We start from the raw sequence: 13,974 nt of genomic DNA, 5'->3' as shown, positions 1-13,974 counted from the left end.
TGTTGCCCTCCTACGGCCTCCTCCACGTCTCCTGATGTACTTGCCTGTCTCCTGGTAGCGCCTCCATGCTCTGGACACTACGCTGACAGACACAGCAAACCTTCTTGCCACAGCTCGCATTGATGTGCCATCCTGGATGAGCTGCACTACCTGAGCCACTTGTGTGGGTTGTAGACTCCGTCTCATGCTACCACTAGAGTGAAAGCACCGCCAGCATTCAAAAGTGACCAAAACATCAGCCAGGAAGCATAGGAACTGAGAAGTGGTCTGTGGTCACCACCTGCAGAACCACTCCTTTATTGGGGGTGTCTTGCTAATTGCCTATAATTTCCACCTGTTGTCTATTCCATTTGCACAACAGCATGTGACATTTATTGTCAATCAGGGTTGCTTCCTAAGTGGACAGTTTGATTTCACAGAAGTGTGATTGACTTGGAGTTACATTGTGTTGTTTAAGTGTTCCCTTTATTTTTTGAGCAGTGTATTTCAACCACATAAAATATACATCCAAGCTGATGGGTCGTTTTTTTCTCAGCTTTCATTTGGAAATTTTGTACAGAAAATCTTTTCCGTTTTTTATTGCATTTTCTCCCCGGTCCCTAAACGTCATTGCTCCACGAAAGAAGCAGAGATGACAAAGAAAACTTGTCAACTAGAGTGAAGTGTTCAGTCTATCATTTATGACAATCTGGTGAGCAAGGGTTTATTTAGTCTTCTAGGGCAACATAATGACAGAAGAGAAGCTGTGTGTATCTAATTATAGACAAGATGACTAACAAATAGCCTACCAAAATGTTGGAAATAAGCAGAAATATATCTAAATCAGGCAACAACAAAAAATCCTGCACCCTGTCAAAAAATCTTTCCGCTGTCTGACTGCAGCCTACAGCGCATTTTCTATATTAGAGTGTTATTTTATTTAACCTTTATATAACTAGGCAAGTCAGATAAAAACAAATTCTTATTTACAATGACAGCCTACCCCGGCCAACCCTGGACGACGCTGGGCCAATTGTGCGCCGCCCTATGGGACTCCCAATCACGGCCGGTTGTGATACAGCCTGGAATCAAACCAGGGTCTGTAGTGACGCCTCTAGCACTGAGATACAGTGCCTTACACCGCTGCGCCACTTGGGAGCCCAAGTGCGGGTCTCAGATTTTCACTTTATCACATATGGCCATGTGGATGGATTATTAGCAAAGGCGGGTGACCCTTGCTCCACGAGTGACTGAGTGAGTGAGTGAGTGAGTGTGAGTGTGAGAGTGAGAGTGAGTGTGTGTGTGTGTGTGTGTGTGTGTGTGTGTGTGTGTGTACCTTCAGGTAGTAGACCAGCAGCTCATTGAGAGCGGGGTCAGCGTTGAGGTTGACTAGAAAACACTTGTCTTCTCCCACTCTGATGCCAGACGACTGGAGAGAGATGCCCAGAGATTCCAACTGTTTCTGACGCTCCTACAGGACACACAACAGAGGGAAACAATGCATCCATGCTGGTTGTTTTAATAAGGGCACACAGAAGCAAAACATTTCAAAATGTTGTGCAACATAAAAACAAAAAAAGAGGCGTGTCTAATTGTACAATTTTAGAAAGTCCCTGTTTCACTCAGTTTCAGACCGTTTTCTTTTTTGTGCCTAATGAGCATGACCCAGGACAGAAAGTAAAAGTGTGTGTGTACCTGTGCGATCTCCTCCGTCTTGCGTAGTTTCTCCTCCCAGGTGACAGTCATCTCTTGGATGAGTTTCTCAGACTCCTCCAGCCTTTCCTTCAGCTCTGGGGCCTTCATAGACTGGCCAGGAGACAAGAAAAACACACTCTTAATTGTGTTCCCTCTCCCTGTCTCCCAGCAGACAAGATGTGGTAGTTGATGTAATTTGTAAACGGATGTTTCGGTTGAAAAAAAGTCTTCATATAACCAAATGCTCTCTGTTACACCTGATGAAGCCTTCATTTTCCGGATGCAATTTCCAAACAGAACGCAACCAGTTTTGCCCGCTGGTGTGGGCCCTCTCCTCCCCTCCCTCCTTACTGTCTCAGTTGATCTCCCTCTTCCCCCTTCTTCTCTGCTCTCCCCGCCTCTCCTCCCTTCCCCCCCTATATCCTCTCTTTATCCCTATTTCCTCCTCTCACTCCCTTTTTCCCTTCTCTCTCCCCTCCACCCCTCACCTCTGCCTGTGTCAGCTGGTCCCGTAGTTTCTCCACCTCCTCGCGGAGCTCCCTGATGATGCGTGCGTTGGGGTCTTCGTTGACGACGGCGTGGTTGACGATGCTCTTGGCCCGGTCGGCGTAGCGCAGCGTGGACAGTGTCTCGTCGTAGTTGTCGGCCGCCGGGCTCACCGTGGCCACCATGGCCGTGCGGCTGTTGCCGCCCAGGCTGTCCTGGTGACGGGGAGGAAGAGAAAGGAGTGTTAGTAAGAGAGGGAGAATGAAAGAAAGACAAAAGGTTGCTGGGACCAAATCTTAATATGATTCTGGGGCAGAAGTGTTCAACTAATTAAAGGAAACAACAAAGATATGGGAGCGAGAGGGGGAAAGTAGGATGAGAGAAGTTATATTAAGAGCAGGGAAAAAGAGAAGATGCGTGTGTGTGTGTGCGTCTTACCTTAAGCAGCCACGTTAGTACAGAGTCTCTGTAGGGGACAAACTTGGTCTTGTTCTTCCCACACCCCTGTTCTGCCAGAGCAGATATGACCAGGCCTAGAGTGGTCAGAGACCTGCAGACACACAGAGAACACACCCTCCGTCAGGAAAAATATTGTAACACACACCGGGCCGCGATCATAAGCGATGGAATGTTTTCTGGGTGTAAAGTGTGTATAATTTTGTTCATTTGGGAACTTGAAGCTAAAACTAGAACACTTGGAGCTGTGTCTGTGTCTGTGTGTGTTTTCAGTGACGTACTTGTTGATGTTGCTGCCCTCCTTCATCCTCTCACCAGTAGCACCAGTCTTAGCAGCTCTCTCACTGCCAGCCAGGTCCACCAGACTCAGCTTACTCACCTTCTCACCACTCGTCTACAGAAAGGATAGGGAGGGAGGGAGAGAACAAGGGGGAGGCGGGTGTGAGGGGGAGGTTAACAGGGGGAGAGAGAGAAGAAGGAAGGTTATGGTGAGAGGAACAGGTAAGGGGAGGGAGAGAAATAGAATAGAAGAGGGGGGAGACAAAGAGGGAGGGAGGTGGGAGGTTAAAGGGGGTGGGAGGTGGTAGGTTTAAGGGTGAGAGAGAGGAAGGGGGGAGGGAGGGAGAAAAATGAAAGGTAGTGAGTGAGAACGGATAGAAGTCATTTTAGCAGATTTTCTTTCAATTAAAATAACTTGATTCGTGTTCGAATACATGCTAGAAGGACTCCGGTCCTGCACACTGTGCTTATTTGGGATGTCAACTTATTGACAGATTTCAGTGAAGTTGACAAAACATTTTCCATCCTATAATTTACATGCAGTATACAACCTTGCACTCAGTTGATCTTGCACTAACATAAAGGGGGGGGGGGGTGATGTATGTGTGTGGGTGGGTGCATAATGGGGTCTTTATCTTACATAAGGTATGTGTGCATTGAGGACTGAAGCTTGACTGGGAGGCGGAGAGATAATTGACAGATGAGAAAGGTAGGGTGGGAGGGAGGGGAAGAGAGGATATGGAGGAAAGCGTTCTGGATAGGAGAGATAATTTAAGACAGAGGAAGAACAGAGAGAATGCAGGAATGCAGGACAGAAAGAATGTAAGAGAAAGGGGCGGCAGGGTAGCCTAGTGGTTAGAGCGTTGGACTAGTAACCAACCGAAAGGTTGCAAGTTCGAATCTGACAAGGTCCAAATCTGTCGTTCTGCCCCTGAACAGGCAGTTAACCCACTGTTCCTAGGCCGTCATTGAAAATAAGAATTTGTTCTTAACTGACTTGCCTAGTTAAATAAAGGTAAAATAAAAAATAAAATAAAAAAAGAGTGAGTGAGGGAGAATGAAAGTATGTGAGATGGGGTGAGTGAATGAGTTGAGCGAGAAATGAGAGAGAGCGGGGAGGGTAGAGAGAGCCAAAGGGCAGTGGGGTTGAATTATGTACGGAGTTGTGCTGAGTGGGAATAGCGCAGGCAGAGACTACAGTGTGTTGTGAAAACAAAGACCGCTCTTGTCCCCAGAGAGAGAAAAGAGAGAGAACAGAAAGAAGGAAAAAGACTGCATGAACTGGGGTGAACCTAGGTTAAAAAGGATTCCAAGTATTTGGCTGGTACCTCAAACTGTTTTCACCAACTGGATTCCACAGGAAATATTTAGCTCTTTCCTATGATTTAGTTATTGCGTTATCCCCCTTTTATAAAGATGCTATACTAAACTTCCCTCTCTCATCTCAGACACACAGGCTTAGATTACATGCACTGTCAACAGGCCCTTGTGAATTTGCATTGAACTGAATTTCCATGGAGATATGCAAATTATCAGTAAAGGGAGGATAAAGCATATCATCAACAGCTGAAAAAGGAGAACCAATGATTCTCGATCTCTCTTTCTCTCACTGTGTGTGTGTGTGTTTTTCTTTAACTATCCTTGTGGTTACCAGAATTCCTCACAAGGACAGTAAAACAAGGAAAAGTGGAGACATTTTGCCGGTCCCCACAAGGAAAAAATCTATTTTAGGCTTAGGGGTTAGGTTTAGGAGTTAGGTATAGTTTTAGGGTTTAGGGGTTAAGGTTAGGCTTAAGGTTAGACTGAGGTTAAGGGTTAAGGAAAATAGATTTTGGACTGGAATCAATTCTTTGGTCCCCACAAGGATAGCACTACACAACTGTGTGTGTGTGTGTGTGTGTGTGTGTGTGTGTGTGTGTGTGTGTGTGTGTGTGTGTGGACGCGTGGACAGACTTCATTTGTGTGTCAGTTTCAATGATCCGGCTCAGTCTATATTTAGCTTTGTTTCCATTCCAGCATGTGCACCTGGGGCTGCATTCAGGAACACAACCAACAAGGTATCAAATGGTCAGTCTGCAACAATGGGCAACACTCATTGACTTGAACACAGCCTTATTTGACCTGGACTAGAATCAACTGTTCCACTCCTGCATTATTCAAATCTGTGTGCTTCATACATTGTCCCAGAAGACCAGGCTTGGGTGATTATATCACACACATGCATGTAAATAAAGTCAGGCACACACACACACACACACAGTTGGATGTGCGACCAGGTGTTGTTGGGATAACAAAGGATCAGGCTGACACAGCAGCAGATTAGCTGACATCCAGACAGAGAGAGAGCAGCTCATTACTTATTTAAAAGGTTTTCTTGGAGGCTAACATCACTAGCTAGTTCCTGAACAGTGGAAACTGAGGCTCGCTGACAGGAGAGTCTCTCTGGGACACTCTTAGGCTGCATTTACACAGGCAGCCCAATTCGAATATTTTTTTCCACTAATTGGTCTTTTGACCAATCACATCAGATATTTCTTCCATAGCTGATCTGATTGGTTAAAAGACCAATCCGTGAAAAAAAGATCAGAATTGGGCTGCCTGTTTAAACGTAGCCTACACACACAGTGCCCCAGATAGAAAGTGCTTAAGAAGTAGAGCAGTGGTACTCATTGCGCAGTCAGCGAGCCCTTATCGCGGTGATTTTCCATTCATAATAATGATACAATTTCAATTCAATGTAGGCCTGAATCACTTCATTGAATATATATATATATATATATATATATATATATATATATATATATATACACACATATAGTTCCCTGGACTGCAGATACATGGCAGTACAGCACAACTGTTGAACAGAAAGGCCCGAAATAGAACGCAAACTGCTCAGCTACAGCGACCGACACATATTAGTTTGCTACTAGCTCATTTTGCAGTGTGGTCGACATGGATCAATTTATTGTAAAATAAATCAAAATAAATCTATTGCCAATGAAGATGAGAGGAAAGGGCTGGAGAACAACATGACAGCTATGAACGAACAACCGCCGGAGAACCAGAAAAATCAGGAACATGGCGGCGGGGAACTGCAGCTAGCTAACGTAGCTTTGGTGGCTAAGAGAAGTTGGCTACGGTCGATTCAAGAAGAACACAAAGTTCCAAGAGAAATGGACAGACTTGTTTATACTGCATAATGGGACTAGCTCACTTTGTCTTGTTTGAAACGAGCAAATTTAGAGCGACATTTCCAGTTACACCATGCCCACTTTGACGAAACATATCTGCCACAAAGCAACCTCAGAAACAACAAAAGTGTGCAACTCAAAGGACAGCAAATAGCGGACAGGTCTATCTATCACTGTTGCAGAGAAAACGACAGAGGCAACATTTGAGATGGCTTGGATGCTCGCGAGAAACAAGAAGGCCTTCACAGACGCGGAGATAAGACTGTTTTTGACCTCCGCCGAAGTAGTGTATGCTGATTTCACAAACAAGGAAGCTATTTTAAAGCAAATTACGGGACTGCAACTCTCAGACTAGACCATAACAAGACGCATCGACATCAGTAAGCAACTGATTACTGACATATCCGTGGCGCCGTGTTTTAGTATTGCACTGGATTCAAATGACATTGCCCAATCATGTGTTTGTGTCCGCTTCCCTCAAAACGAGTCGTTCAGAGAGGAATTTATTATGTTTAATACCCCTTCAGGGGCAAACACGAGGAGAGGATATTCTGAAAGACCTCGTTACATTTTTTTGCAGATAATAATATTGACCGGTCAAATCTGGCATCTGTGTGCACTGACAGCAGCCCAAACATGCGATGGAAGGAAAAGGGACTCCTAGGCCTGATGAGAGAGTATATTCCCGAATTTGTAACGTTTCGTTGTATCATTCATCAGGAAGCACTTGTGGCTAAACTCAAAGACTGACTTACAGAATGTGATGCAGCAGGTCGTGCGCTTGGTGAACATTATTATTAGGGCACTGAATTTGCAATTCCGCAAGTTGCTGGAGGAATACCAGACAGAATACAGCGACTTGATATTTCACAATGAGGTGAGATGGCTGTCTCGTGGCAGCTTTGGAAAGATTTCTCTCTCCTCCCTCAAATCTGTGAATTTGTTGCAAGCAGGGGGAGAGTGGAGCCAGAGCTGGATGATCCACAGTGGATATTAAGGCTGTTTTAACAGACATCACCTGCCACCTCAACACAGTTTATCTCCAGTTCCAAGGGAAGATACAACTCTGGGCAAAATGCTGCGTGTGGTCAAAGCATTTCATACCTGATATAACTGTTCATACCTGACAGTTTGTTCATTTCCCAAAACTCAGCGCAGTCACAACATCCAACCCAGACATACTGCAACATTTTAGCTATGAGGCATTTGTGTGTTTGAGGATATCATGGAGTGCAAGGAGTTTTTTCAACTTCATTGAGAACCCCTTTCATGTGCCAGTGTCATCTCTGACCCCAGTCATCACAGCCCTCTGTCCTGACCATGCTGGAATAGAGAGTGAGATAGGGTCATCTCTGACCCCAGTCATCACAGCCCTCTGTCCTGACCATGCTGGAATAGAGAGTGAGATAGTGTCATCTCTGACCCCAGTCATCACAACCATCTGTCCTGACCATGCTGGAATAGAGAGTGAGATAGGGTCATCTCTGACCCCAGTCATCACAGCCCTCTGTCCTGACCATGCTGGAATAGAGAGTGAGATAGTGTCATCTCTGAGCCCAGTCATCACAGCCCTCTGTCCTGACCGTGCTGGAATAGAGAGTGAGATAGTGTCATCTCTGACCCCAGTCATCACAACCCTCTGTCCTGACCGTGCTGGAATAGAGAGTGAGATAGTGGAGCTGCAGGCAAATGACACATTCATTGTAAGGTGAACTAAGATCAGGTGTTACCCATTTCTGGAGCCTTGTGTCAGACACAGAGTGTCCACTTCTGAAGCAATGTGTGCAAAAGGTGAAATTTTTTGTCAGCACTTATTCCTGTGAAGCAACATTTTCAACAATGAACATTGTGAAACAAAAAAAAGAGAGACTGACCAATGCACACATGGATTGCCTCAAGGAGCAGAAGACATTTTCGCTCATCCAACTACTGTGGTAACCCTTAATATGGGTCTTATGCATGTGATGCAGCCTATTTGATGTGTGTGTATGTATATATCTGTGATGTGCTGTATCATCAGTTGCATGTGCTCTATTGCTCTCAATTGATAATATTGGAAGAAAAAGTACAAATGAAAGACGTGCGGCCCTCAATGGTTGTCTCAACCTAAAGTTCCCCCCTTACAAAAAAATGTGAGTAACACTGAAGTAGAGTGAGAGGATGAGAGAATTTTAGATAACAAAAGCATTACAGCAGTCGCAGTGTTTCTGCTGCAGCGTGGCGCTGCGCCACGGCAAAAAAAATCTGGAACATTTGAAAATGCTAAAACAGTCCACACTTACTTTCCCTCTGCAAACAAAACGAGTAACTAATAGAAAAATCAAACAACCCCATAGTAGAATAGTTTATACATTTACCTAGTCGACTTGTTGTTGTGCGTTCGATGCGGGAGAAATGTTCCTCACAAGGCACATTCAAGCTGCGAGTGCCATAGGGAGGGAACATGCATTTTGACAAGTGGTCAATGCACAACCATTCATAACGCAGGGGAAACAGCGGTTGTAATGTTTTTTGTTAAAAGGGGGGGGGTCCCAGCTTTATTGATTTATTTCTCAACTCCTAAATATGTGTGAACTGCACCATTTTAAAACCCAGAGTTTTAAGCAGCAGCATGGTTAAGCAACTTATCGCATAGGGAAGAGTGGGGCTGGATGGTACACGGGTCAATTGTGGGGTAACTTGGGATAAAACACCACCCTCAAGCTTTTTTTTTTGGAGTGTCTTAAGAAATTGTGATTAGCCAGATTACATTTTTAGTTGAGCAAGAGTAGTGGTAACCAGGGAAAGAGTTGTGGGGAAATGTGTGACATGAAGTGGTTTCGGTGAGAAGTACACCTGGTGGCGGATTACCCAAAACTACCTTAACAGGTAGGCCTACATTATACTCACTGTGTTTGTCATTTCTTGGGGACATAAAATGCATCAATATGCATAACTAGTTAAAAGATCACATTTGGGATCTAGTTAATGATTAGCACATTAGGGTAAATGCAAATAGGCAACCCCATGCTTCAGCCTATTTATAGATACTATGCTGCATCAGTTGGGCTACAGGTGATAATGCTAATAGCATACCCGATAATATGGACCAGGGGTGTCAAACCCATTCCATGGAGGGCCTAGTCTCTGCAGGTTTTTGGTTGTTCCGTTCAATTACGACAACCAGGTGAGGGGAGTTCTTTACTAATTAGTGAGGGAGGAGAAAAAACCCGCAGACACTTGACTTTCCGTGGAATGAGGTTGACACATGATATAGACCAGTGCTGCCCAACCCTCTTCCTGGAGATCTACCATCCTGTGGGTTCAGGCCAACCCTAATTTAACACCTGATTCTACTAATTAGCTGCTCAACAAGACCTTAACTAGTTTCCCACATTCGTCTCTAGATCCTCTCAAACTCTGTCAGGTTGGATGGGGAGCGTCGCTGCACAGCTATTTTCAGGTCTCTCCAGAGATGTTTGATTGGGGTCAAGTCCGGGCTCTAGCTGGGCCACTTAAGGACATTCAGAGACTTGTCCCGAAGCTACATCTGCGTTGTCTTGGTTGTGTGCTTAGGGTCATTGTCCTGTTAGAAGGTGAACCTTCACCCCCAGTCTGAGGTCCTGAGTGCTCTGGAGCAGGTTTTCATCAAGGATCTCTCTGTACATTGCTCGGTTCATCTTTCCCTCGATCCTGACTAGTCTCACAGTCCCTGCCACTGAAAAAGATCCCCACAGCATGATGCTGCCACCACCATGCTTCACAGTAGGAATGGTATTGGCCAGGTGATGAGCAGTGCCCGGTTTCCTCCAGACGTGATGCTTGGCATTCAGGCCAAAGAGTTCAATCTTGGTTTCATCAGTTCAAAGAATCTTGTTTCTCATGGTCAGAGTCCTTTAGGTGCCTTTTGGCAAACTCCAAGCGGGTTTAATGTGCCTTTTACTGAGGAGTAGCTTTCGTCTGGCCACTCTCTAATAAAAGGCCTGATTGGTGGAGTGCTGCAAAGATATGAGAACCTTCCAGAAGGACAACCATCTCCACAGATTAACTCTGGAGCTCTGTCAGAGTGACCCTCTGGTTCTTGGTCACCTCCCTGACCAAGGCCCTTCTCCGCCGATTTCTCAGTTTGGCCGGTGGGCCAGCGCTAGGAAGAGTCTTGGTGTTTCCAAACGTCTTCCATTTAAGAGTGATGGAGGCCACAGTGTGCTCTGGGACCTTCAATGGTGCAGACATTTTCTGGTACCCTTCCCTAGATCTGTGCCTTGACACAATCCTGTCTCTGAGCTCTATGGACAATTCCTTTGACCTCATGGCTTGGTTTTTGCTCTGACATGCACTGTCAACTGTGGGACCTCATATAGACAGCTGTGTGCCTTCCCAAATCATGTCCATTCAATTGAATTTTCCACAGGTGGACTCCAATCAAGTTGAAGAAACATCTCAAGGATTGTCAATGGAAACAGGACTCACCTGCCCTCAATTTCGAGTCTCATAGCAAAGGGTCTGAATACTTATGTAAATAAGGTATCAGTTTTTTTTTATATATATATATATATATATATATATATACATATACATATATACATTTTTATATGTGTAAAATGTATATTTGTCATTATGGGGTAGTGTGTAGATTGAGGAAAATGTTTAATTTAATCAACATTAGAATAAGGCTGTAACGTAACAAAATGTGGAAAAAGTCAAGGGGTCTGAATACTTTCCAAATGCACTGTAACCAATAACCAATATGTTATTGGACTCATTTCTGGAGGTGGAAATTATATTTTAGATGGTGTCAGCGTAATTTTATTTTCATCAATTTTGGAGTAGAATGTCCTTTTAAAAAGTCATAAGAACTTGACTTCCCAGTCTTTCTACATAAAAAATTATCTGGCGGGTTAACCTCCAAAACCAAGGTATGGGAACCCCCCCTTAACCAGATGGAGGGTTTGTGTCTCTGTGTCCATGTGTGTTTCCATGTTTGTGTGTGTGTGTGTGTGTCTGTTCCTGTGTGTCAGCATGGCTTACCCCAGACTGCAGGTCTTTGAGTGTGTGTGTGAGGATGATGTTGAAGACTGCGTGAGATCTGCTGCTCTCCTCGTTCATGTTGGTGGCGGCCACCGTACGAGACTTATTCCCCTCTGACATTAGAGACTCGATGTCCTAGGAGAGATCGGAGAGGGGTGGATGGAGAGAGGAAGAAGAGGAGGGGGGTATCGGAGAGGATGGAAGGACAGTGAGAGATGTAAGGAGAGAGAGAGAGTGAGTGAGAAGACAAACGGGGGACGGAAGTAGGCAGGAGAGAAAGGAAGAATGGAGAACAGAGAGAGGAAGGGAGATGCTATAAATAATTCATCAGTAAACAAATAAATACTTCTATATGGTTTACAGAGAAACCATTCCTCTTGGGCAGGGCAGCATGACACATTTACAAAAGCTGAAGAACAGCCGTGCATCCAGCTACTTTTTTTTGCAGGTGCTCGAGTTTTCAGTGAACTCCACACACTGTTGTTCATGCTCCCAAGTGATTTTATCATTACGTTTCGACCATTAGGTCTTCATCAGACATCCTGACCTAATAAAATCCCCTGGGAGCATGAACACCCCCAGCATGGTATGTGATGATGTGAGAACAGCTAGCAAACCTCTCAGCTGACACGCCCCTCTCTCCAACCCAGACCATAAATATCTCATGGAGATACCATATCATCGTATCAATTCTGTCGCTTATGAATATTGAATAAAGCTTGTATCATCAGTAGCATGGTCATATCAGTAGTCAGTCTACTAGTGGTGGTAGTGGTACAGCAGTGGTATTGTGGTGTACCTTGTAGCTGGCCACAGCCAGACGAGACAGGCCGTCCACATACGGCCCCAACACCTTGTGTTCCCTCACTCTCAGAGCCTGTCTGCTCCTGGGGGGGAGGGGGGAATGACAGATATGAATGTGGTTTACTATGGAATAAATCCACAGTCATCATGCTTCCATGCTCTTGTCTAAAAATAATATAAATAAATGAATGCATTTATACATTTCTATCATTTTTCATTTGTAAATTAATAAAAAAAGTATTAATTTATTTGTACAGTGCCTTGCGAAAGTATTCGCCCCCCTTGAACTTTGCAACCTTTTGCCACATTTCAGGCTTCAAACATAAAGATATAAAACTGTATTTTTTTGTGAAGAATCAACAACAAGTGGGACACAATCATGAAGTGGAACGACATTTATTGGATATTTCAAACTTTTTTAACAAATCAAAAACTGAAAAATTGGGCGTGCAAAATTATTCAGCCCCTTTACTTTCAGTGCAGCAAACTCTCTCCAGAAGTTCAGTGAGGATCTCTGAATGATCCAATGTTGACCTAAATGACTAATGATGATAAATACAATCCACCTGTGTGTAATCAAGTCTCCGTATAAATGCACCTGCACTGTGATAGTCTCAGAGGTCCGTTAAAAGCGCAGAGAGCATCATGAAGAACAAGGAACACACCAGGCCCGAGATACTGTTGTGAAGAAGTTTAAAGCCGGATTTGGATACAAAAAGATTTCCCAAGCTTTAAACATCCCAAGGAGCACTGTGCAAGCGATAATATTGAAATGGAAGGAGTATCAGACCACTGCAAATCTACCAAGACCTGGCCGTCCCTCTAAACGTTCAGCTCATACAAGGAGAAGACTGATCAGAGATGCAGCCAAGAGGCCCATGATCACTCTGGATGAACTGCAGAGATCTACAGCTGAGGTGGGAGACTCTGTCCATAGGACAACAATCAGTAGTATATTGCACAAATCTGGCCTTTATGGAAGAGTGGCAAGAAGAAAGCCATTTCTTAAAGATATCCATAAAAAGTGTTGTTTAAAGTTTGCCACAAGCCACCTGGGAGACACATCAAACATGTGGAAGAAGGTGCTCTGGTCAGATGAAACCAAAATTGAACTTTTTGGCAACAATGCAAAACGTTATGTTTGGCGTAAAAGCAACACAGCTGAACACACCATCCCCACTGTCAAACATGGTGGTGGCAGCATCATGGTTTGGGCCTGCTTTTCTTCAGCAGGGACAGGGAAGATGGTTAAAATTGATGGGAAGATGGATGGAGCCAAATACAGGACCATTCTGGAAGAAAACCTGATGGAGTCTGCAAAAGACCTGAGACTGGGACGGAGATTTGTCTTCCAACAAGACAATGATCCAAAACATAAAGCAAAATCTACAATGGAATGGTTCAAAAATAAACATATCCAGGTGTTAGAATGGCCAAGTCAAAGTCCAGACCTGAATCCAATCGAGAATCTGTGGAAAGAACTGAAAACTGCTGTTCACAAATGCTCTCCATCCAACCTCACTGAGCTTGAGCTGTTTTGCAAGGAGGAATGGGTAAAAATGTCAGTCTCTCGATGTGCAAAACTGATAGAGACATATCCCAAGCGACTTACAGCTGTAATCGCAGCAAAAGGTGGCGCAACAAAGTATTAACTTAAGGGGGCTGAATAATTTTGCACGGCCAATTTTTCAGTTTTTGATTTGTTAAAAAAGTTTGAAATATCCAATAAATGTCGTTCCACTTCATGATTGTGTCCCACTTGTTGCTGATTCTTCACAAAAAAATACAGTTTTATATCTTTATGTTTGAAGCCTGAAATGTGGCAAAAGGTCGCAAAGTTCAAGGGGGCCGAATACTTTCGCAAGGCACTGTAAATAAATTAATCTCAAATAGTGTTCTATTTGAGATGTATACACTCTCCTACATTCTGTGTAAAAGCAACAGGTCCCCAAATAGAATCAGCAATAGCCAGATCAATACAAGTGGTATATCATTAGGCCAAGTTCTAGCATCTGTATAATGTGGCAGACTGACTCCATATGGCCGTCAGATGTCGGACCTCCCACTCCTGTGGCAT

At 44.2% G+C, this 13,974-nt stretch overlaps 1 protein-coding gene across 2 annotated transcripts in view; it reads right to left on the bottom strand.

The window, feature by feature from the left end:
• Positions 1–13,974, bottom strand: part of LOC110505328 (kinesin-like protein KIF13B) — an 81,759-nt gene that overhangs the window by 31,262 nt on the left and 36,523 nt on the right. For both annotated transcript variants that reach the window (XM_021584502.3, XM_021584503.3), the window contains exons 8-14: positions 11,893–11,980; positions 11,094–11,228; positions 2,898–3,010; positions 2,599–2,710; positions 2,163–2,375; positions 1,675–1,785; positions 1,316–1,450 (exon numbers count right to left, since the gene is read on the bottom strand). In XM_021584502.3, the coding sequence (XP_021440177.3) occupies positions 1,316–1,450; positions 1,675–1,785; positions 2,163–2,375; positions 2,599–2,710; positions 2,898–3,010; positions 11,094–11,228; positions 11,893–11,980 (907 nt within the window). The remainder of the gene's footprint in view (positions 1–1,315; positions 1,451–1,674; positions 1,786–2,162; positions 2,376–2,598; positions 2,711–2,897; positions 3,011–11,093; positions 11,229–11,892; positions 11,981–13,974) is intronic.

The sequence above is a fragment of the Oncorhynchus mykiss genome, chromosome 25 (genome assembly GCF_057628025.1).
Source record: "Oncorhynchus mykiss isolate SJ-2025 chromosome 25, ASM5762802v1, whole genome shotgun sequence".
NCBI lineage: Eukaryota > Metazoa > Chordata > Actinopteri > Salmoniformes > Salmonidae > Oncorhynchus > Oncorhynchus mykiss.
This window is presented reverse-complemented; position numbering and strand designations above follow the sequence as displayed.